Source organism: Bactrocera dorsalis, chromosome 2 (genome assembly GCF_023373825.1).
Source record: "Bactrocera dorsalis isolate Fly_Bdor chromosome 2, ASM2337382v1, whole genome shotgun sequence".
Classification (NCBI taxonomy): domain Eukaryota; kingdom Metazoa; phylum Arthropoda; class Insecta; order Diptera; family Tephritidae; genus Bactrocera; species Bactrocera dorsalis.
Window position 1 is genome coordinate 80,619,587 of NC_064304.1, and position 17,492 is coordinate 80,637,078.

Sequence of the window (17,492 nt, forward strand, 5' to 3'; positions counted from 1 at the left end):
GTAACATTGTTCAGCTTTAAGATTTCCGTTTGTTCAGTCGGAAAATTATATATCCTAATCAAAAAAAAAGCAAAAATTTTTAAATCGAAAATGAAATGCGTTAACTTCGGTTGCATTGAAGCTATAATACGCTTCACAAGTATACTATATAAGAACTTCACTCAGATTGGCCAGTATGTATGGCAGTTATGTGCTATAGTGACAAGATCTGAGCAATTTCTTCCGATAATACGTTATTGTCAAGATATTGTCTTAGAAAATAATCCATGCCGAATTTCGTGAAGATTACTCTTCAGATGAGTAGTTGGTTCCGATGCTAAAGTAGTCACATATCTGAGATGGCGACAAATGATCAGCTTTTTGAGTAGAAAAGGGCGTGCAAACATTTCGAAACAATACCGAACTGAACTGTGGGACTAGTTTCCGTATACATGAACGAACAGACAGACGGAAATGGCTAAATCGACTCACCTCGGCAGGGTCATTTATTCGTGGTTTGTGTGGAACATTACGATAATCATAAACACTAGTTCGGAGAGTCCGAAAGTAAATTTTTGGCGAGAGCTGAGTTCATATCATAGAAAAGCCAGAGATTTGGCATTGCCTAACAAAAAGTCACAATTTCTATATATTTCCCTTTTAAATTTATACTAGTCAATGCGGAATAAATTTTTCGCGACATATTAGTATGCAATATTGTCACACACACATACATATGAGCGAGCATAAGGACCTGTGTGCAGCAAATATAGAAAGAGTATGAAACGTAAAAAATTGTTCAACTGAACGAAAAACGGTTTGTGGCAGAGGAGCAGCCAACTGTTTTCGCAATTTGAGTAATCCGCACATCTATATTGGTAAAGAGAGTCAAAGGAGGGGGAAGGAGAAATATTTGATATACTGATGGTCGCGTTTATATCCCGTCCAGCGGGATGAGCTAATGAAAAACGCGCAGAAGAACAGAGGCAAAGGGGATAAACATGTTATATACATACATTCTTACATCCATATATGAACACTATGAGGTATGAGGGCAAAAGTTGTAATTGAAAGTTGATAAAGACGACAACAACAGCGAAAAAACTAATATGAGCAAAGTTTTACATGGAATGTGAACGCGACATTTGGCATGACTTTATTAAACTTTCAACATTTCGCCAGACACGCTGCTACTTCCTTGAATTCTGTTCGCTTGAATTGCTGCTCGATGTGTCCGCGTGAGCGCGTGGGCGGACCAGCTATTCGTAAACGCTTCATATCGCGGTCGTTTGCTAACAGCAATTAAGTAAAAGTGACGAGTGACTCACATGTGAATGCCACCCAGTTAATTAAAAGTAATTACTTCCTCGAAAGTCGCCGACATTAGGAAACAGGTTCTGTTAGTATACATTTTGAGAAAAGCTGCATTGCCCGAACTACCACTCACAAAGGAATATGCATCACTGGAAAGAATATCTACTCGCTCTGCAAGAGCTTTTCAACTAGTTTAAAGAGAGTATAACGGTGGTAATTGAAGTACTAATAAAGATATTTGAACTAAATGTCACATAACTAATACTCTTAGCTTTATACAGAACAAGCGTTGGAGCCCGTTGATCCTTGTCTTCTGCCACTATATGAATGACCCTAGCATGAACTAGGGTGCACTTGTCTAGAACAACTATGTACATTTACAACTGCATATTCAGACCTTTCTATTAAAACGAGCTTTAGAGTGAAACGCAGGTCAACTTTGCCGTCTTTGTAAGAGTTCTAAATAAACTCTGAACAAAAATGTTGACAACCGCTAATTGCCCAAATGATCTAAATGAAAGCGAGACGAGGCGGCCACCGAACTTTCAGTAGACCGAGGTTGTAGCGACTCGGATCTTCGGTAAACCGGTGTTCAACCATCCATGGCGCAATCAGTTCTGAAACCTAACCTAACACACCCGTTTATGTTCAAGAGCTTAGAAGGAACGCTTTCAAAAACATTTATCTTTTCAATCCTTTTTCCTTATTATAAGAGTTCGACATACTCTCAAAAAACTGGATACTCTTGGTTGGTTGGGTATGCATGTCTGTCTGTGTGTATGTGTATAAGTGTGTTGTTGTTACGTTTATGTGCTCACATCGCCTATTAGACAAGTAAATATATGAACATACAAGGATTAGAGGCAATTAAGACAAGCAGGAAAGCCTTTAGGTGCTTTGCCGCGTATTTTATTGTATGTTTACAGTTTGTTTTTGTTGTTACTGTGTAATATAATTGCACCTTGTCCGTTAGGTCACATCTGCTAATTACACACACTCACTAATTTGCCTGTTTGCAGCGAGTGTTTCCAAGGAAGCCAGTAGGTGCAGGTAATGCCGGCGTGTGATGGCGCGCTTGTGTGCCTGTGTATGAGTGTGCTCATATGTGTTTATTTGTCAATTTGTGCAAGTTTACTGTGAACATTTAATGTCCTCGCAACAAAACACCACACCAAATGTTTACTAATCCTAGCCTCTTAATCTTCCACATATTCGCCTCAACGGAAACTCGACTTTAATGGCTGCGCTACACACACCTACATATAACGCATACATCGGCAGGTAGCTGGCACTATGGTTGGATCTTGTGCGACATTTGGATTTCACTGGACGTTCTGCTCTGCACCGGCTCCATACTGAGCTTGTGCGCCATTAGCCTGGACAGGTAATTTACAATGTTCTCATACTAACAATGCGAACACACACAATAAAAATACATCTACATACAAACACACTGCTTTATTGAAAGTGTCCTGGGAAAGCGCGGTGCTTTAGGTATAATTGCAAAAAAGGTGAACTATGTTCAGTCATTTTTCACCTCTTCCGTCATTGTGCTGTCCACTAATCGCTGCCGCTGTCATCGTCGCAAATCGTCAAGTAGGGGAGCAGGGTGTCCTAAAAATTGCGCAAATGTATTTGCCGTTATTTTTTATTAGGTCTAGCCATTAGAGTTTTCGTCGGTTTGTTACTTTCTATACCTTTTGTTGTTATTTATACATTTAATGCGGTCTACACAAGTCTCAATTACAATTTAATGACACGTCTATATTTGACTCATGTATAGCATGTGGGTATATGGTTAACGTATTTCGTGAGATATATGTATAAAGATAAGTACCATACAAACTGACCTGAACCTAACTTGCAATTGAGAAATAATGATGTTTCAGAGAGATAAGAAAATGCACCTCTAACGCAGTTTTATGAAAACAAAATATTGGATTATTAAAGAAATTATTTTAACTTAGTCATTGCTTAAAACTTACTAATTATTACAATTTCTGTCGTTATTCGTCTTATACAGCACAGTCTTGCAAGTTATATTTTTATTGTTTCACTAAAAGTTTTTAAAATTTCAAAGAAATTCAGGAAAGCGTTTAAAACTACACGATTCATTACACGCCTTATTGAAAGCCTCATGGTATCAATTGCTGAGTGCTTCTCATTTCGAATTTCTCCGGAAAACCTCATAAAACTCACAAAGGGCTCGTGCAGTTGGCGGTACTATGAAAACGAATTGATAACATCTTATTTATTTCGCAGCTAAAAATACAAACGCACTAGCGAAGGGAGAAAAATGGCGCTATTACGTGTCAGTTTACCATTGCAGCGAGCGAAAGGAGCTGAGCTGAGGCAACGCCAAGTGCAAGTTATCTAAAGTATCAAACACAAATAAGAAAAGTTGGATAAGTGCTGTTATTTTTGGTCGAATTTACTGTTTTCACAATTATTTTTCTATTTTGCTTGTTCTCGCTCGTATCGTAATATATGTATGTATATGCCGCTACAAGACGCAGATGATTCATGTACGTACACTGCCACTTTGTCAGTCAGCAGTTTAAATGCCAAATGATTCTAAAAGAAGGAAAAATTAACTTTGGTTGCACGCAACCCTTCCCAAAAACAAAGTATACCTTATAAGTACTTGATTTTGATTTGTCAGTGTGTAAGGCAGCTATGCATGTATGTATATGCTATAGTTATTCGATCTGAACAATTTCTTCGGATATAGTATCATTGCCTTAGACAATATCTTCTCCTTTACTAGTGGAGACACCGCTTACGCGATTATAGCCGAGTTAACAACAGCGCGCCAGTCGTTTCTTCTTTTCGCTACGTGGCGCCAATTGGATATTCCAAGCGTAGCCAGGTCCTTCTCCACCTGGTCCTTCCAACGGAGTGGAGGTCTTCCTCTTCCTCTGCTTCCCTCTGTGGTTACTGCGTCGAACACTTTCGGAGCTGGAGTGTGTTCGTCCATTCGGACAACATGACCTAGCCAGCACAGCCGCTGTCTTTTAATTCGCTGAACTATGTCAATGTCGTCATATATCTCATACAGCTCATCGTTCCATCGAACGCGATATTCGCCGTGGCCAACACGCAAAGGGCCGTAAATCTTTCGCAGAAATTTTCTTTCGAAAACTCGCAACGTCGACTCATCAGTTGTTGTCATCATCCAAGCCTCTGCACCATAAAGGAGGACGGGAATAATGAGTGACGTATAGAGTTCGATTTTCGTTCGTCGAGAGAGGACTTTACTTCTTAATTGCCTACTCAGTTCGAAGTAACACCTGTTGTCAAAAGTTATCCTGTGTTGGATTTTCAGGTTGACATTGTTGGTGGCATTTATACTGGTTCCGAGATAGACGAAATTATGTGTGACTTCAAAGTTATGACTGTCAACAGTGACGTCAGAGCCAAGTCGCGAGTGTAACGACTGTTTGTTTGATGACAAGAGATATTTCGCCTTGCTCCCGTTCACTGCCATACCCATTTGCTTTGCCTCCTTGTCCAGCCTGCAGAAAGCAGAACTAATAGCGCGGGCGTTGAGGCCGATTATATCAATATCATCGACATACGCCAGCAACTGTACACTCTTATAAAAGATTGTACCTGCTCGATTAAGTTCTGAAGCTCGAATTATTTTCTCCAGAAGCAGGTTAAAAAAGTCGCACGATAGGGAGGCGCCTTGTCTGAAACCTCGTTTGGTATCAAACAGCTCGATTCTGACGGAGCTTTTGGTGTTGCTCAACGTCAGTTTACACAGCCGTATTAGTTTTGCGGGGATAACAAATTCAGACATCGCGGCATAAAGGCAGCTCCTTTTCGTTCTGTCGAAAGCAGCTTGGAAATCGATGAAGGGATGGCGTGTGTCGATTCTCCTTTTATGTATTTTTTTTTTCAAAATTTGGCGCATGGTGAATATCTGGTCGGTTGTTGATTTGCCAGGTGTAAAGCCACACTGATAAGGTCCAATCAGTTTGTTGACGGTGGGCTTTAATATTTCACACAATACGCTCGATAGAAACTTAAACGCGATGTTGAGGAGGCTTATCCCACGGTAGTTGGCGCAGATTGTGGGGTCTCTTTTTTTATAGATTGGGCAGAGCACACTTATGTAAATTCCAATCGTTGAAAGGCTTTCGTCCGACCATATTTTACAAAGAAGCTAATGCATGCTCCTAATCAGTTCTTCGCCGCCGTATTTGAATAGCTCTGCCGGCAATCCACAGAAAAGGAAACCCCACAATCTGCGCCAACTACCGTGGGATCGGACCCCGCCGTTTTTATGTTCTTCAGGCGAGTAATTGGTATTCGAACCTCTTCATGGTCGGGCAATGGAACGTCTGCGTCATCTATTGGGAGATCGGGTTCACCTTCTCCTGGCGTTGTGCTTTCACTGCATTCAGCAGGCTGGAGAAGTGTTCCCTCCATAATTTAAGTATGCTTTGGGCATCGATGACTAGATCACCTTTGGTGTTCTACAAAAGTATGCTCCGGTCTTGAAACCTTTTGTTAGTCGTGCTCGAATTACCATTTGCTTGGGGATTTGACTTTAATTTTCCATATTTGAATAATTTTTAATGGTGAATTTAATAAAGTACTCACTAATTTACTCAATAACGGTTCACGTACATTTGCACATTTACCACCACATTTAAGTTAAGTATTATTTTTTTTAATTCAGTTAAAAATAACTTTTCAGCAGCTTTTGCAACAACAGCGTTTTCTAATGAATACAATTTTGGGGTGTTCTTGACAGCGGCAACATTGTGGCAACGCGGAACAATTGCTCTATTATTTAATTCATTTCTATGTTTTTACATCAATTTGATTTCTGAAAATGGACTATTTTTAGATATCTCGCAGTGACTCAACCCCTAAATTATTCCAAAAAACGCCGTTCGAAGCGCTTGGCATTGGGCATGATATTCATTGTGTGGGTGACGGCGCTATTAATCACATGTCCACCGTACTTGGGGTGGTGAGTATTTTGCTACTTTATTCATATTTTCATAAAAAGTTGGAATGAATGGTCAAACTTTTGAAAGTTTAAGTTTCTTGATAAAGCCAATAATATTAGGATGTTGCTATAAGGTCTTTCACAACGGTTATCAAATATTGAAAAGAGCTAAGCATTCTTGAGTGATAAATCTTTAGCTTGCAGTATTCGTTCAGCAATCAAAGGTGATTATCTCATAGGCCTTGATAAAAGACAGTAAGTAAAGACAAGGAGCGAAAGAATGGTAGAATAAGACATTGCAACACTTTCATCCAGATAAAAATATAGGTTATCTTGTGGTGTCATCAGTGGAAGTACAGAAGACTTTGTATGCAAGTGCTATGGAAATTTGGAAGCTGCTTTCGGTATGGCGTCATGTTTTGTTTCTATCATTTTGTGTAGAAGGAGTGGCTTGGTCGGATCTGTAAAACGAGTCCAGAGAATATGCATGAACTATTTATTTATTGATTGAAAATATAGTTAAAAATTTGTGTGTGTGGAAGTTTTTTTCATATATGTTTTGAAGAACTAAAGTTTTATTAGAATTTTTTAGGCATACAGTTACATTGGCACCAAAAATTAGTTGAGACGAGAGCCAACTTACATTCTCCTCATTCCAACAAAAATTTGTTTCACTTCTTCTTTTCCATAAGAATGTCTTCAGGAAACTAGAGCATATAACTACCACTCAGTGCCAAAACTAAGTTATTGTAAGGAAACTTTTGTATTTGTGAAAGGTTTTATGGCGGTGCAACAAATTTCATGTTTTTTTTTGTTGTTGTCTTAATGCAGTTTTAGACTATTAAGTTATGTTAAGTTATTAATATTCCAATAAGTATAATACATATTCATTTATATAAGGCATTGCTCTAACAAACTAGTGTAGATAGCTTGGCTACTGAATTATCAGTTCATAGTCTTACTTTCACTACCTATTTACTAAATTAACTACTTCTGTCGAGGTTTATCTTTTTATGTGTTCAGAAAGCGCCTGAGGATGAAAGAAATGGAATGTTGTAAACAATGTTTACCTTTATTCTAAGAAGATATGTATGAGTTATACTATTTCCATCATTGAAAGTACTTATAACCAAACCGGTGTTTAGTTCTTCTCTCTCGTGCTCTCATAGGCGCCAGGTGGGCTGGACCGTACTTAAAAATTTTATAACTGCGTTAATACATAGATGTCATTTACAATAAACCGTACTCACCACAATATCTTTAAATATATATGTGCAATTGAACCAGCGACAAGCTTTCTGGGCCACTCTAACTCCAAATCTGTGCACATTATGAAAATCCTACAGAAATTTCATTTTAAGCTGTATCCTTTCGGCTGTGTAAGTTTTAAGATCAGAAAATAGCGCAAAAAAGCCTAACATATTGTTCATAGACTCACGTTTTTATCGCCATACTGCCACTTTTTAACTGCAGACAATCTGCTGGAATTGCTTAACACTGAAATTCGCCGCCTTTGCCGCAATGCATCAGTCAACATTGAAAAAAAAACAAGAAAAGCTTCTGAATAAAAGCGAACTTTTGCACATTTCACTTATGAAACACATACGCACGCACATTAGAGTTTTTGCACATCACTAAATTGTTTCGTCAGTCTTCCATGGATCCGTACCGACACAAAAAAGCCACTTCGTAAGTAAGTATGTGTGCATGTACACACGAGTTAAAGTGCCTTGCAGTGTGAAGTTTGCAAGATATTCCCACATAATGCCGATAACATTATACTGTTATTAAAATGCACATAAAATGCGTAAAACGACGCAATAGAAACCTACAATACATTGCACATAAAAATATGTACTGCAGTAAACGGAGGAGTTCGAGCGTGTACTAAAGAGGCTGCGTGGAACATTAATCCAGTTAAGATACAGGGGCAACGCAAGCCCAAAGATCTCTTATACAGACACGCATTTTATCAAATTCTGGAAAATACGGAAAATAGAGTTTCTTTAAACTTCTAAAAAATCGACCGATATGAGATTAACCACCATATTTGCACTTCCTTGACAATCTGGTACTATTATCTTTAGAAGAGCGTGCCCACTTAAAAAAAAGTCATGAAACGAAGTGAAAATTAATTTTTTGAAATCGACTTAATGCGTTTTCAGATTGCTATCAAGATTTTCGGCTACTGATAATCTCTTTATTTCATATTTAGACTAGTAACAATTTAAAGCTAGAACTTCATAATCATCTCTTAACAATCAGCTCTATATTCTAGTGTTTTTTGCCAAAATTTTTTTTCTTTCGCCGCACAATATCTGGCTATATTTTAGGAATAGTTGTCCACTAATTTTTCTTTGGTGATGTAGTTTTATGTCATCTAGGGTCTTGCACTTGACAAGAGGTCGGGTACGGAGGGTTAAGCATCTACGCGGATGGTGAATTTACAGCAAACTTAGATACCCGAATAGCTTCCATTTATTAGACCACTGAAGTGGCTTGCAAGCAGGGATAACAGTATTAAAGAAAGCCTTCTTATTCTGACAAGGAGTGTGCTCACAACAAGGAATATATTTTTGTAATCAAAAAACAATAAGACATTTTAATTTAAATGTGCGGAATCAAATTTCTGGTGCCGAAACGTTCAGAATGTTGGAACTACGTCCAGGATAGCTATCAACATCAGACAAAGGAATGGGTGCTAGAGAACTGACGAGTAGTGGTCAGAGATTTTACTGACATCGTTGACAATCGAAAGGATTAGTGAAAATCATTTCGAAATAGCATTTGGGCCTGATGAAAGTTAAAGCGCGATTGGTTCCAAAATCATTAAATTTTTTCGAAAAACAGCGTTGCGTTAACGTCTTTGAAACAATGTTTTACGATCAACAGGATGTTATGAAACTTATTATTATTGAAGATGATCTTGGGTCTATGACAGACGGCCGAATATCGTAGCAAAGGTGAACCGAAGCCCGAAAACCCATACAAAAGCATGGTTGAAAAAGACGTTGGCACAAGTGTATTGAGGCCATGAGTTATTACTTTGAGGGGAACGACATAGAAAAAATAAAAATAAATCAAAAGCTTTTCTATCTAACTATTTTTTCTGTATATGTATTTCCGCCGCAATAGCCGATCAGCTTTGAGCTTTGACTAAAGTCTATTAGGGTTTCGTTAATGATAGAGAAAGATTACCTTGATATCGTAGCGAATACAAGAGCCGCCATCTATATGTCGACTGGTGCGTTAGAATCTGCTACTTTTATCGATTGCACTGTGAGATTTCATGACATTTCATTGATTGGAAGTGAAGTTATTGCGTTTTAAGTGTTAACATGTTTGTGTTATCGGTGCAAAAATGAGCTTCGAACAAAGAGCCAACATTAAATTTTGTTTTAAAAATGGTAAAACATTTTCCGAAACGTTTCATGAAACAAGTTTATGGCGATGATTGCCTATCCCATAGCACAGTGCACGAGTGGTCGTGATGACATAAATTGCGATCAACATGTGGGCCAATCAAAATCCGTGATCACCGGAAATTCCATCTAAGCTGTGCGTCAAAAATCACCCGAAATCATCATTAATATTCATGGAAATGGAATTGAACGTCTCCAAAACATCGATTTATCGCATTTTTACCGAACATTTGGGCTTAAGAAAGGTGTGCACGGTTTGTTCCGCAAAAATTGCTCAGAATCCAATTATTTGACCAAAACCACATTTTAACCATTAACCACTCCCCGTATTCACCTGTTATAGTGCCGTGCGACTTCTTCCTTTTCGGAAAAATGCATTTGCCCATGCAAGGAAAGCGTTATGCAGTAGAGGCCATTCAAAAGGCTTGCACCGGCATACTGGCGGCCATACCGGCCAAGGAGCTAAAACACTATTTCGATTTGCCGAAAAAAACCATTTGTTTTGTTTTTTCAAGTCATGTTTTCTTTGGAACGCACCTTGTACAACAAACTAGTTCACGATAACCTTTCAATAGACAGATGAACTAACCAGAACACGTACTAGGCACCTAGATCCGAAAAAGAAGGAATTTATATGCCTCTGCCTTGGAGATATTTAGTCGATAATCATACTATAAATACACCTGAGTCTCGGTGGAGTTAATCCCTGGCTCAACAAGCAGGCCAATTTGGCATGGATGGAATATGGGCCGCATATTCCGACTATTAAAATTCAAAAGTAAAGACATAGTAACTCTAGTACGAATGCTAAAAAGATCACTATATAATTGGCAGACATGACATTAGATTGGGAACACCATACAATAACTATGGTAAAAGCTGTCAGAAGGAGAAGACTAAAATCTCTTGTATGGACTTAATCAGAATAATAGCCCCGTTGGTTTCAAAATGGGCCGCCTAAAGTCCTAGGTGCGTTGTCATACATCCACTCTATCTACCTACCTACTTTTCTATCTAGACCACATCGAAACAGTTATATCAGTTATATTTGACCATAGCTTCAAACTATTCCTACTTCAGAGAATAAAATGTTATTTTATTGGAAACTTTTTCCGTAACTTTATAATTTATAACATTGGAAATTCGCCAGCTTTTACGAAGCTTGCTCTAAAAAGTATTTACGTAACATCTACCAGCAAAGTCATAAAATCCCGCTTCAAGTAAATATATAGTCCATATGTATGATAGAGTTATATGTGTGAGATCCACTAGTGTTCACCGTTATGTTGAATATTCGCATTTAATGTGCTGGTTTTTTAGCTCTTTCTTTGTTATTTTTTATTAGGTATGATCCGGGACGTCGGCACGAAGGTAATGTCGTTTGCCGCTACAATCAAAATAAGGGATATGTGGTGTTTTCCGCAATGGGCTCATTTTTCATTCCGCTCGCCGTTATGATGTACGTTTACATGAAGATTGGCTATGTCCTCACGTCGCGGAGACAGCGCATGGTGCGTGATGCGGTAAGTTGTGACAACTAGTCGTGTGTGTGCAAACAGGGTGAGCGTGTGTGTGTGTGATAGATTATGTGTATGAGTGAGCTTCAGTACGCTTGGCTTAATTCAAATGGCGTGGATGAAGGTCTGTGTCATTTCGCATTCCCAGCCGTGCAATTTCGGGGTGTGAATTTGATTAATGCACGGAACAATATTTTAACACTTACTAAAACGGTACTAAGAAAGTTTATCATCATTTATTTTATCTTTCACATGCACTCGCTTGGCGTGCGCTAGAAGTCGGAGCGCACCGCGGACCATGATATAGACTGTGACAACTTTATTTCCGAGTCGGAGCATTATCAATGTGCCACGCCGAAATTTCCCTCCTTCAAGTCGCGTTGGGGTAGCGGCCATGCAAACAGCAACAACTGCTCTGCCAAAAATCTCAGTTTACATTGCAGCAAATGCAATAAGGCCTACCTCGGCAATGTCAACGGTGGTAGTGCCAGCATTAATGGTGGCGGTCTCAAGCATCAGGCATCGTTCTACGAGTTGGTTGAGGTGTCACGTTTAACATCAATAATTCAGTGTTCGGCAATCAATTGTAAATACGCCGGCGTCTGTATGCATTCCAGTGCGATGGGTGTGCCGCTGGCCGAACGGCGCTCCTCCTCATTGCCCATGCAAGAAGTGCACTTCATCGAGGATGGCACGTCGTTTTCTAATAATTGTCTGGCAGCCAACTCCACGCTTACCACAAGCATGACCACAACAAGAGGTTTGAAATTCAATCCGATGTTGGGACAAAATCAAGATCAGGCGCAAATAAACCATCACCACAATCACCACCATCATGCCCATCGCATACCGATGCGTGTGTCCACAACGAAGCGGGATTCGAAAACCGCCAAGACGCTGACCATCGTTATGGGCGGCTTCATCGCCTGTTGGCTGCCGTTCTTTACCTACTACTTGTTGATGCCATTCTTGCCCCCGCCGGCGGTGTTTGATGGTCTCATGTCCTTTCTGACATGGGTCGGCTGGGTGAACTGCGCGATTAATCCTTTCATCTATGCTTTCTACAATCCCGATTTTCGCACCGCCTTTTGGCGTTTAACTTGTAGACGCATTTGTAAGCAGAAGCCGCCACTCAACCATATGGCCATGTTTCGGGGCTAAAATGGTGCACAGAGCATTAAGCGGAAGGCACTACCCAAGACAGTGGCTCTCTGCTACAGGACAATCAAATTACATTTTTTCCAGTGGAGAAAAATGCGCGGGTGTATATATTTGAAATGTAATAGTACTAGAGTGCCGTTGAAGTGCCATCAAAAAGGAGCTAAGAAATGTGAAACTAAAACAAGCAGAAATAAAAATGAAAAAGACATAGCAGGAGGGTCTGATGGTAGTGGTCAGTAGTGTAAGACTTCAGGGGGTTTGTAAAATGTATTTCAAGCTGATTGAAACAAGTAAGAAACTGTGGAGCGTTTCCGTTTTTCATTTCGGCCGTAAGCGTTGTCAGTTGTTGGTGGCAGGACGCCTGGAAAGGACAAATCTGCTAAGCAGCCCGAAGATTGATGGTGTAAACGAGCAACAAGGGAGAATACAAACTGTTGACAGGGAAATTAAAGCGTTGCCATTTATTTAGATCTGCCCAGCGGAGATTCTTCAGTCGGCAGTGGAGGAGCGCTGGTTCGGCAGCAGAAATGAAAATAAATTTGTGGCAGGTGCCTTTTCTCCTGAGCGCATTCAAACGCTTGAAGATTTACAAACGAGCGAACAAAAGATAAACCTTTCATTTATTTATTAAATATTCAAAACCAAACACAAACGGCCGCCGCGTATATTCTAAAGCAAAAACTTAGCTGTAAACATACTTATAAATACAATATATAAACGTAGATATTTACATATTTAGGTAAAGTCTTAGCCAATTTGTGAAACCATATTGCCATATACAAAGTACTGTGTAAGCTTAGCTAACTTTATCTCTAAATCATAAAATAAACCTTAGCAAAGAAGCGAAATAAAAATACACTTCTTTTTTGAAACTGTATAACTGTTTAATTCACTTTATTCTTTTAAGAAAATATTTGCAGAATTTGTATGAACTTAATATTAGTTGAATATTATACATACATATATCATATTCAGAGAAAATAAACAGCTATTAAGTGGTAAAATAAATTGTTTACTGTGCCTTTTATATATACCTCTATTCTATTTACAGGGTTGGGTAAATACGTATACGTCAATACGTCTGAAACTTCGCACTCAAGTTCTGCATAGTGACCACGGCTTTCAAAAATCCAATTGCAGCATTAGAAGCTAAACCCTAAATTATTGATAAGGATTTGTCTTTGACAGACTTTCATTTCACATTGAGACTGTGAAAGTGATGAAATCAAATGATCTTCTCCACCACGATGTCAAAATCGTGCTTGGCTACTTTAACGTCAGGGTGGGCAAAAAAGGTATATTTGCAGTCGGTGAATCCAGCCTCCATGATGAAGCATCGCTGATCGACTTTGCCAGGCTCCGAAATATGGTTATCTGTAGCAATAGATTCTTGCACAAGATAATTTATCAAGCTACCCCACTATCTCCGACACGAAAAGTTACCTTCCAGATCGATCATGTTGTTATCGACGGAAGACATTGATTCGGATCACAATCTTGTTGGAGCGAAGCCATGCACTCGACTCTCAAAACCGGATCATATTATTGTAGAACTGATGCCCACAGTATAGTGAAATTATAGAGGGAACACTGTCGGCGTTACGAGGTTTCTAGAGAAAGGTTCTGGGGTAAGATTTATGCTCCTTTGTGCATTGGCTATGGCGAATACCGCAGTCGATGGAACGATGACCTGTATGAGATGTACGACGATGAAATGGTTCAGCGACCTCCACTCCGTCGGAGGGATCAGGTGGAGAAGAAACTGGCTGCACTTGGTATCTCGAACTGGCGCCAAATTGCGAAAGGAATGACAGGCGCGCTGTTGTAAACTTGACTGTAACCGCGTAAGCGGTGTCTACGCGAGTAAAGAAGAAGAAGTAAAGAAGTGTGAAATATTTCTAGATGCTTCTAATTTATTTTATAACAAAAAAGGTTACCGTGGCTATAATACTATATTAACAAATACAAAAGACTCCTTACAAGAGCTTTAATCGGAGAGTTTCCATTTCAGCTATACATATGCTTTAGTGACACGATCTGCACAACTTGCACTGTTGTTTTTAACAATATCCCATGTTAAATGTGATGAAGGTATAACCTCAAAAGAAAAAGTTTTCCATATCAGCACTTTATTGCATATGTATGTACGAACTCGAGCATATTTAATATAAACAAAGAAATACTCACATGATAAAATGCATTTTTTTTTCAATATTAATACACTATAAAATAATATCAATAAATTTATGGATTACATGCTTAACCCCTCTGAGATCCGATTTTCTCTTTACGGACCTTAACATATATACTCTAGTTGGATAATAGGCCACTAGTGGTCTTGAATACATGGAAATATTAAAAGGTCGTCAAATATCTCTCTTCCGCTTTTTTGCTCTTTATTCAATGCTTTATAAAAAGTGTTACAGTGATCGGATTTAGTTCAAATATGCGCCGTTACGTTCGATAATCTGTTCCCATCTCGTAGAAACCCCCTCCTTATTTGCGAAGAACTTGGACAGCCACTTTTCACAAGCCTCTTTTGAGTTCAACTTTACACCAACAAGAGCTAACGAGCTCCCGTATCTTATGAGGAGACATCAACGTAGTGTGTGGTCTGGCGTTGTCCTGGTGGAACACAACGTGTGTAGTGTTCGACGCTTCTGGTCAATCGCCTGCTTCAAGCGGTCCAGTTGTTTGCTGTAGATGATAGAATAAAGCGTCTGGCCATATGGGAGGAGCTCATAGTGGATGATTTCTTTCCAATCCCACAAAACACACAGCAAAACCTTCCTGGCCGTCAATTCCGGCTTGACCACTGTTTGGGACAATTCACCGGCCTTCGACCAGGACCGTTTTCCATTTTTCGTCGCCAGTCACCATCCGCTTCAAAAATAAATCGAATTCGTTCCGTTTCAGCAGCACATCGCAGGCGTTGATTCGGTCCAGAAGGTTTTTTTGCGTCAAATCATGCGGCACCCAAACATCAAGCTTTTTTTGTGTATCCAGCCTTCTGCAGATGGTTTAAAATGGTTAGGTGACAAATTCCCAATGTAACGAGATGCTACATGCCGGTCTAACTCGATGTTTTCCATGATTTGATCGGTATTCGTCGTCACAGGTCTTCCGCTGGCAGGCTTATCCATGCGCTCTGAATTGTCAAAACCATTCCTCCGCAGTTCGAAGTGATAGAGTACCATCACCCAAAACACCATTAATCTCAAGGAACGTTTCATTAGCGGATTTATGTCAAGACCTTTAAAAGATGTATGGTATTGCCAGATACGAGCTCTGTAGCGCTTTATACATAGATCCGAAATTCAAAAGACAGAAAGGATGACAACGTTAATTTCGCTATAAGATTTCAAAGGCCTGAACTCGAAGTCTTATCAATTCCGGCAGATAACGTTTTGGCCCATTTGATTGGCTACCAAGATTGTGTGATATCACACCGTCTATGCTGGCAATCTCGCTTTAATTCAGGCAATTGAAGTTTCTGTGTTTATTTTCTTAAACAAAGTAGGGAACCTCGAAATGGATGAAACTTTATATTGGTAAAAAGCGAACAGTAACTATTTCTTTATGCAAAGAAACCCACAGCGCCTTTGAGGAAATTCAGCACTTGAGTTTTAAAGAATTTTGGATTATTGTTACGGTGTAAGCCCTTCCATTTTAATTCTCCAAAGTACACGGAACATAAATCTCAAACAAATATGTTTACTCTGAAAATTGTTTGGTTTTACAACTGCATATCGCGCTAGGAAACTCTATACCTGTAAGAATATGTTACATTTAAGATGCTACTTTCGTACTCTCTAAGTATTTTAATATCGAAAAGAAATTAGTAAAGTTGTTAAAGTTAGCCAAACGGGGAAAAACGTAGTGCATTAACTATTTTTTTATCTGTTCATTGTTTAACCAAATTCAAACCATACTTTCTTTTCTGGATCTGCTCTGACTTGACGGTATATGTGGGTCCATACAAGAAAATTAGGGGTATTCAGACCAGCCTTGTTAATTCGTTAGTCGTTATTCGCTAGTTTTTTACATGCATTTTGTTTTTGTAAAAACAACGAACTATCCATGTGGCAAGCTTGATAATTGTTTCGTTACTCGGTAATATCACATCAGCTGTTCTCCAGTAATAATTTTGATCTGCTCCACATAATTTTCAATTAAATGACTGACAATTTTTGATTTTGCACTTTGTTGAGGCATTTTTACTCCTTAATAAAATTGAATCAGCTGTTTCGGAATAAAATTTACCATACTACCAAGATAGAGCAAAAAGTATTGTAGTACTCACAACTTCCAGATATTCAACAATAAATTCTTCTATAACTGATTACTATACAAGTCCGACTTGGTTTGAAGCTCGGTCTGCAAAGTAAAAGATACCATGTCTTTATGTATTCAAAATTGTCCCCACAAAATCCTTGAAATTTCTGCCAGCGAAAGCAACAAATCGGTCGTAAATTGGAAACTTGCATCACTAATCATTTACTCTCCAACACCCGAAACGTAAATTAGAACGAGGTTACCCGAATTGCATATTTACCCACCACGAAATCCAGCCCTGAAAAGCGCGGTTTTCGATTTTCAATTTATGCTGAAATGCTTGCGGTGGCGAGTGGGATGCCGCAACGCACACATTTACCGTTGCAACTACGCATTAGCGCTGACGAGCGATTGCTATCCTCACAAATTTGTGTAATTGTGTGTGCGCGTTTTATCTCTTCTCGAAAATCCACAGGTCTGCGGACGCAGTTTGCATTCAAAAGCGAAGTTCCCAACAGCAATACATTCGCTCCAGAGTCTACACAGCCATCTGCCTTTGCGCATACACTTACATCGCCATTTACATACAAGTACATGGAAATCTCTATTCGATTTGCAGGTGTAATTTAAGTTTCGCCATTTTCGTGTCCTCTGTACCACTGAGAACGGGATAGTGGTTGGAAGTGATTTCATAAAGTAAACAGGTGATTGCAGTTTGCGGTTTGAGGAAATGTCTTCATCCTTGTATCTTGACGAAAATCTTTGCCTTGGTGAGAGAAATTTCGATTTCTGCTTATTTGAAAGTAAAATATATATGTACATACATAACTATTTAGTTGTTAAACTTTTCAGAGGAATAGC

General features: G+C 39.1%; 1 protein-coding gene across 15 annotated transcripts in view; it reads left to right on the plus strand.

Moving 5' to 3' along the window:
• Positions 1-13,373, plus strand: part of LOC105226622 (putative tyramine receptor 2) — a 31,055-nt gene extending 17,682 nt beyond the window's left edge. For all 15 annotated transcript variants that reach the window (XM_049447695.1, XM_011205589.4, XM_019990429.3 and 12 more), the window contains 4 exons: positions 2,575-2,677; positions 6,152-6,277; positions 11,024-11,201; positions 11,472-13,373. In XM_049447695.1, the coding sequence (XP_049303652.1) occupies positions 2,575-2,677; positions 6,152-6,277; positions 11,024-11,201; positions 11,472-12,356 (1,292 nt within the window). In that variant the 3' untranslated portion in view covers positions 12,357-13,373. The remainder of the gene's footprint in view (positions 1-2,574; positions 2,678-6,151; positions 6,278-11,023; positions 11,202-11,471) is intronic.
• Positions 13,374-17,492: the final 4,119 nt, after the last annotated feature.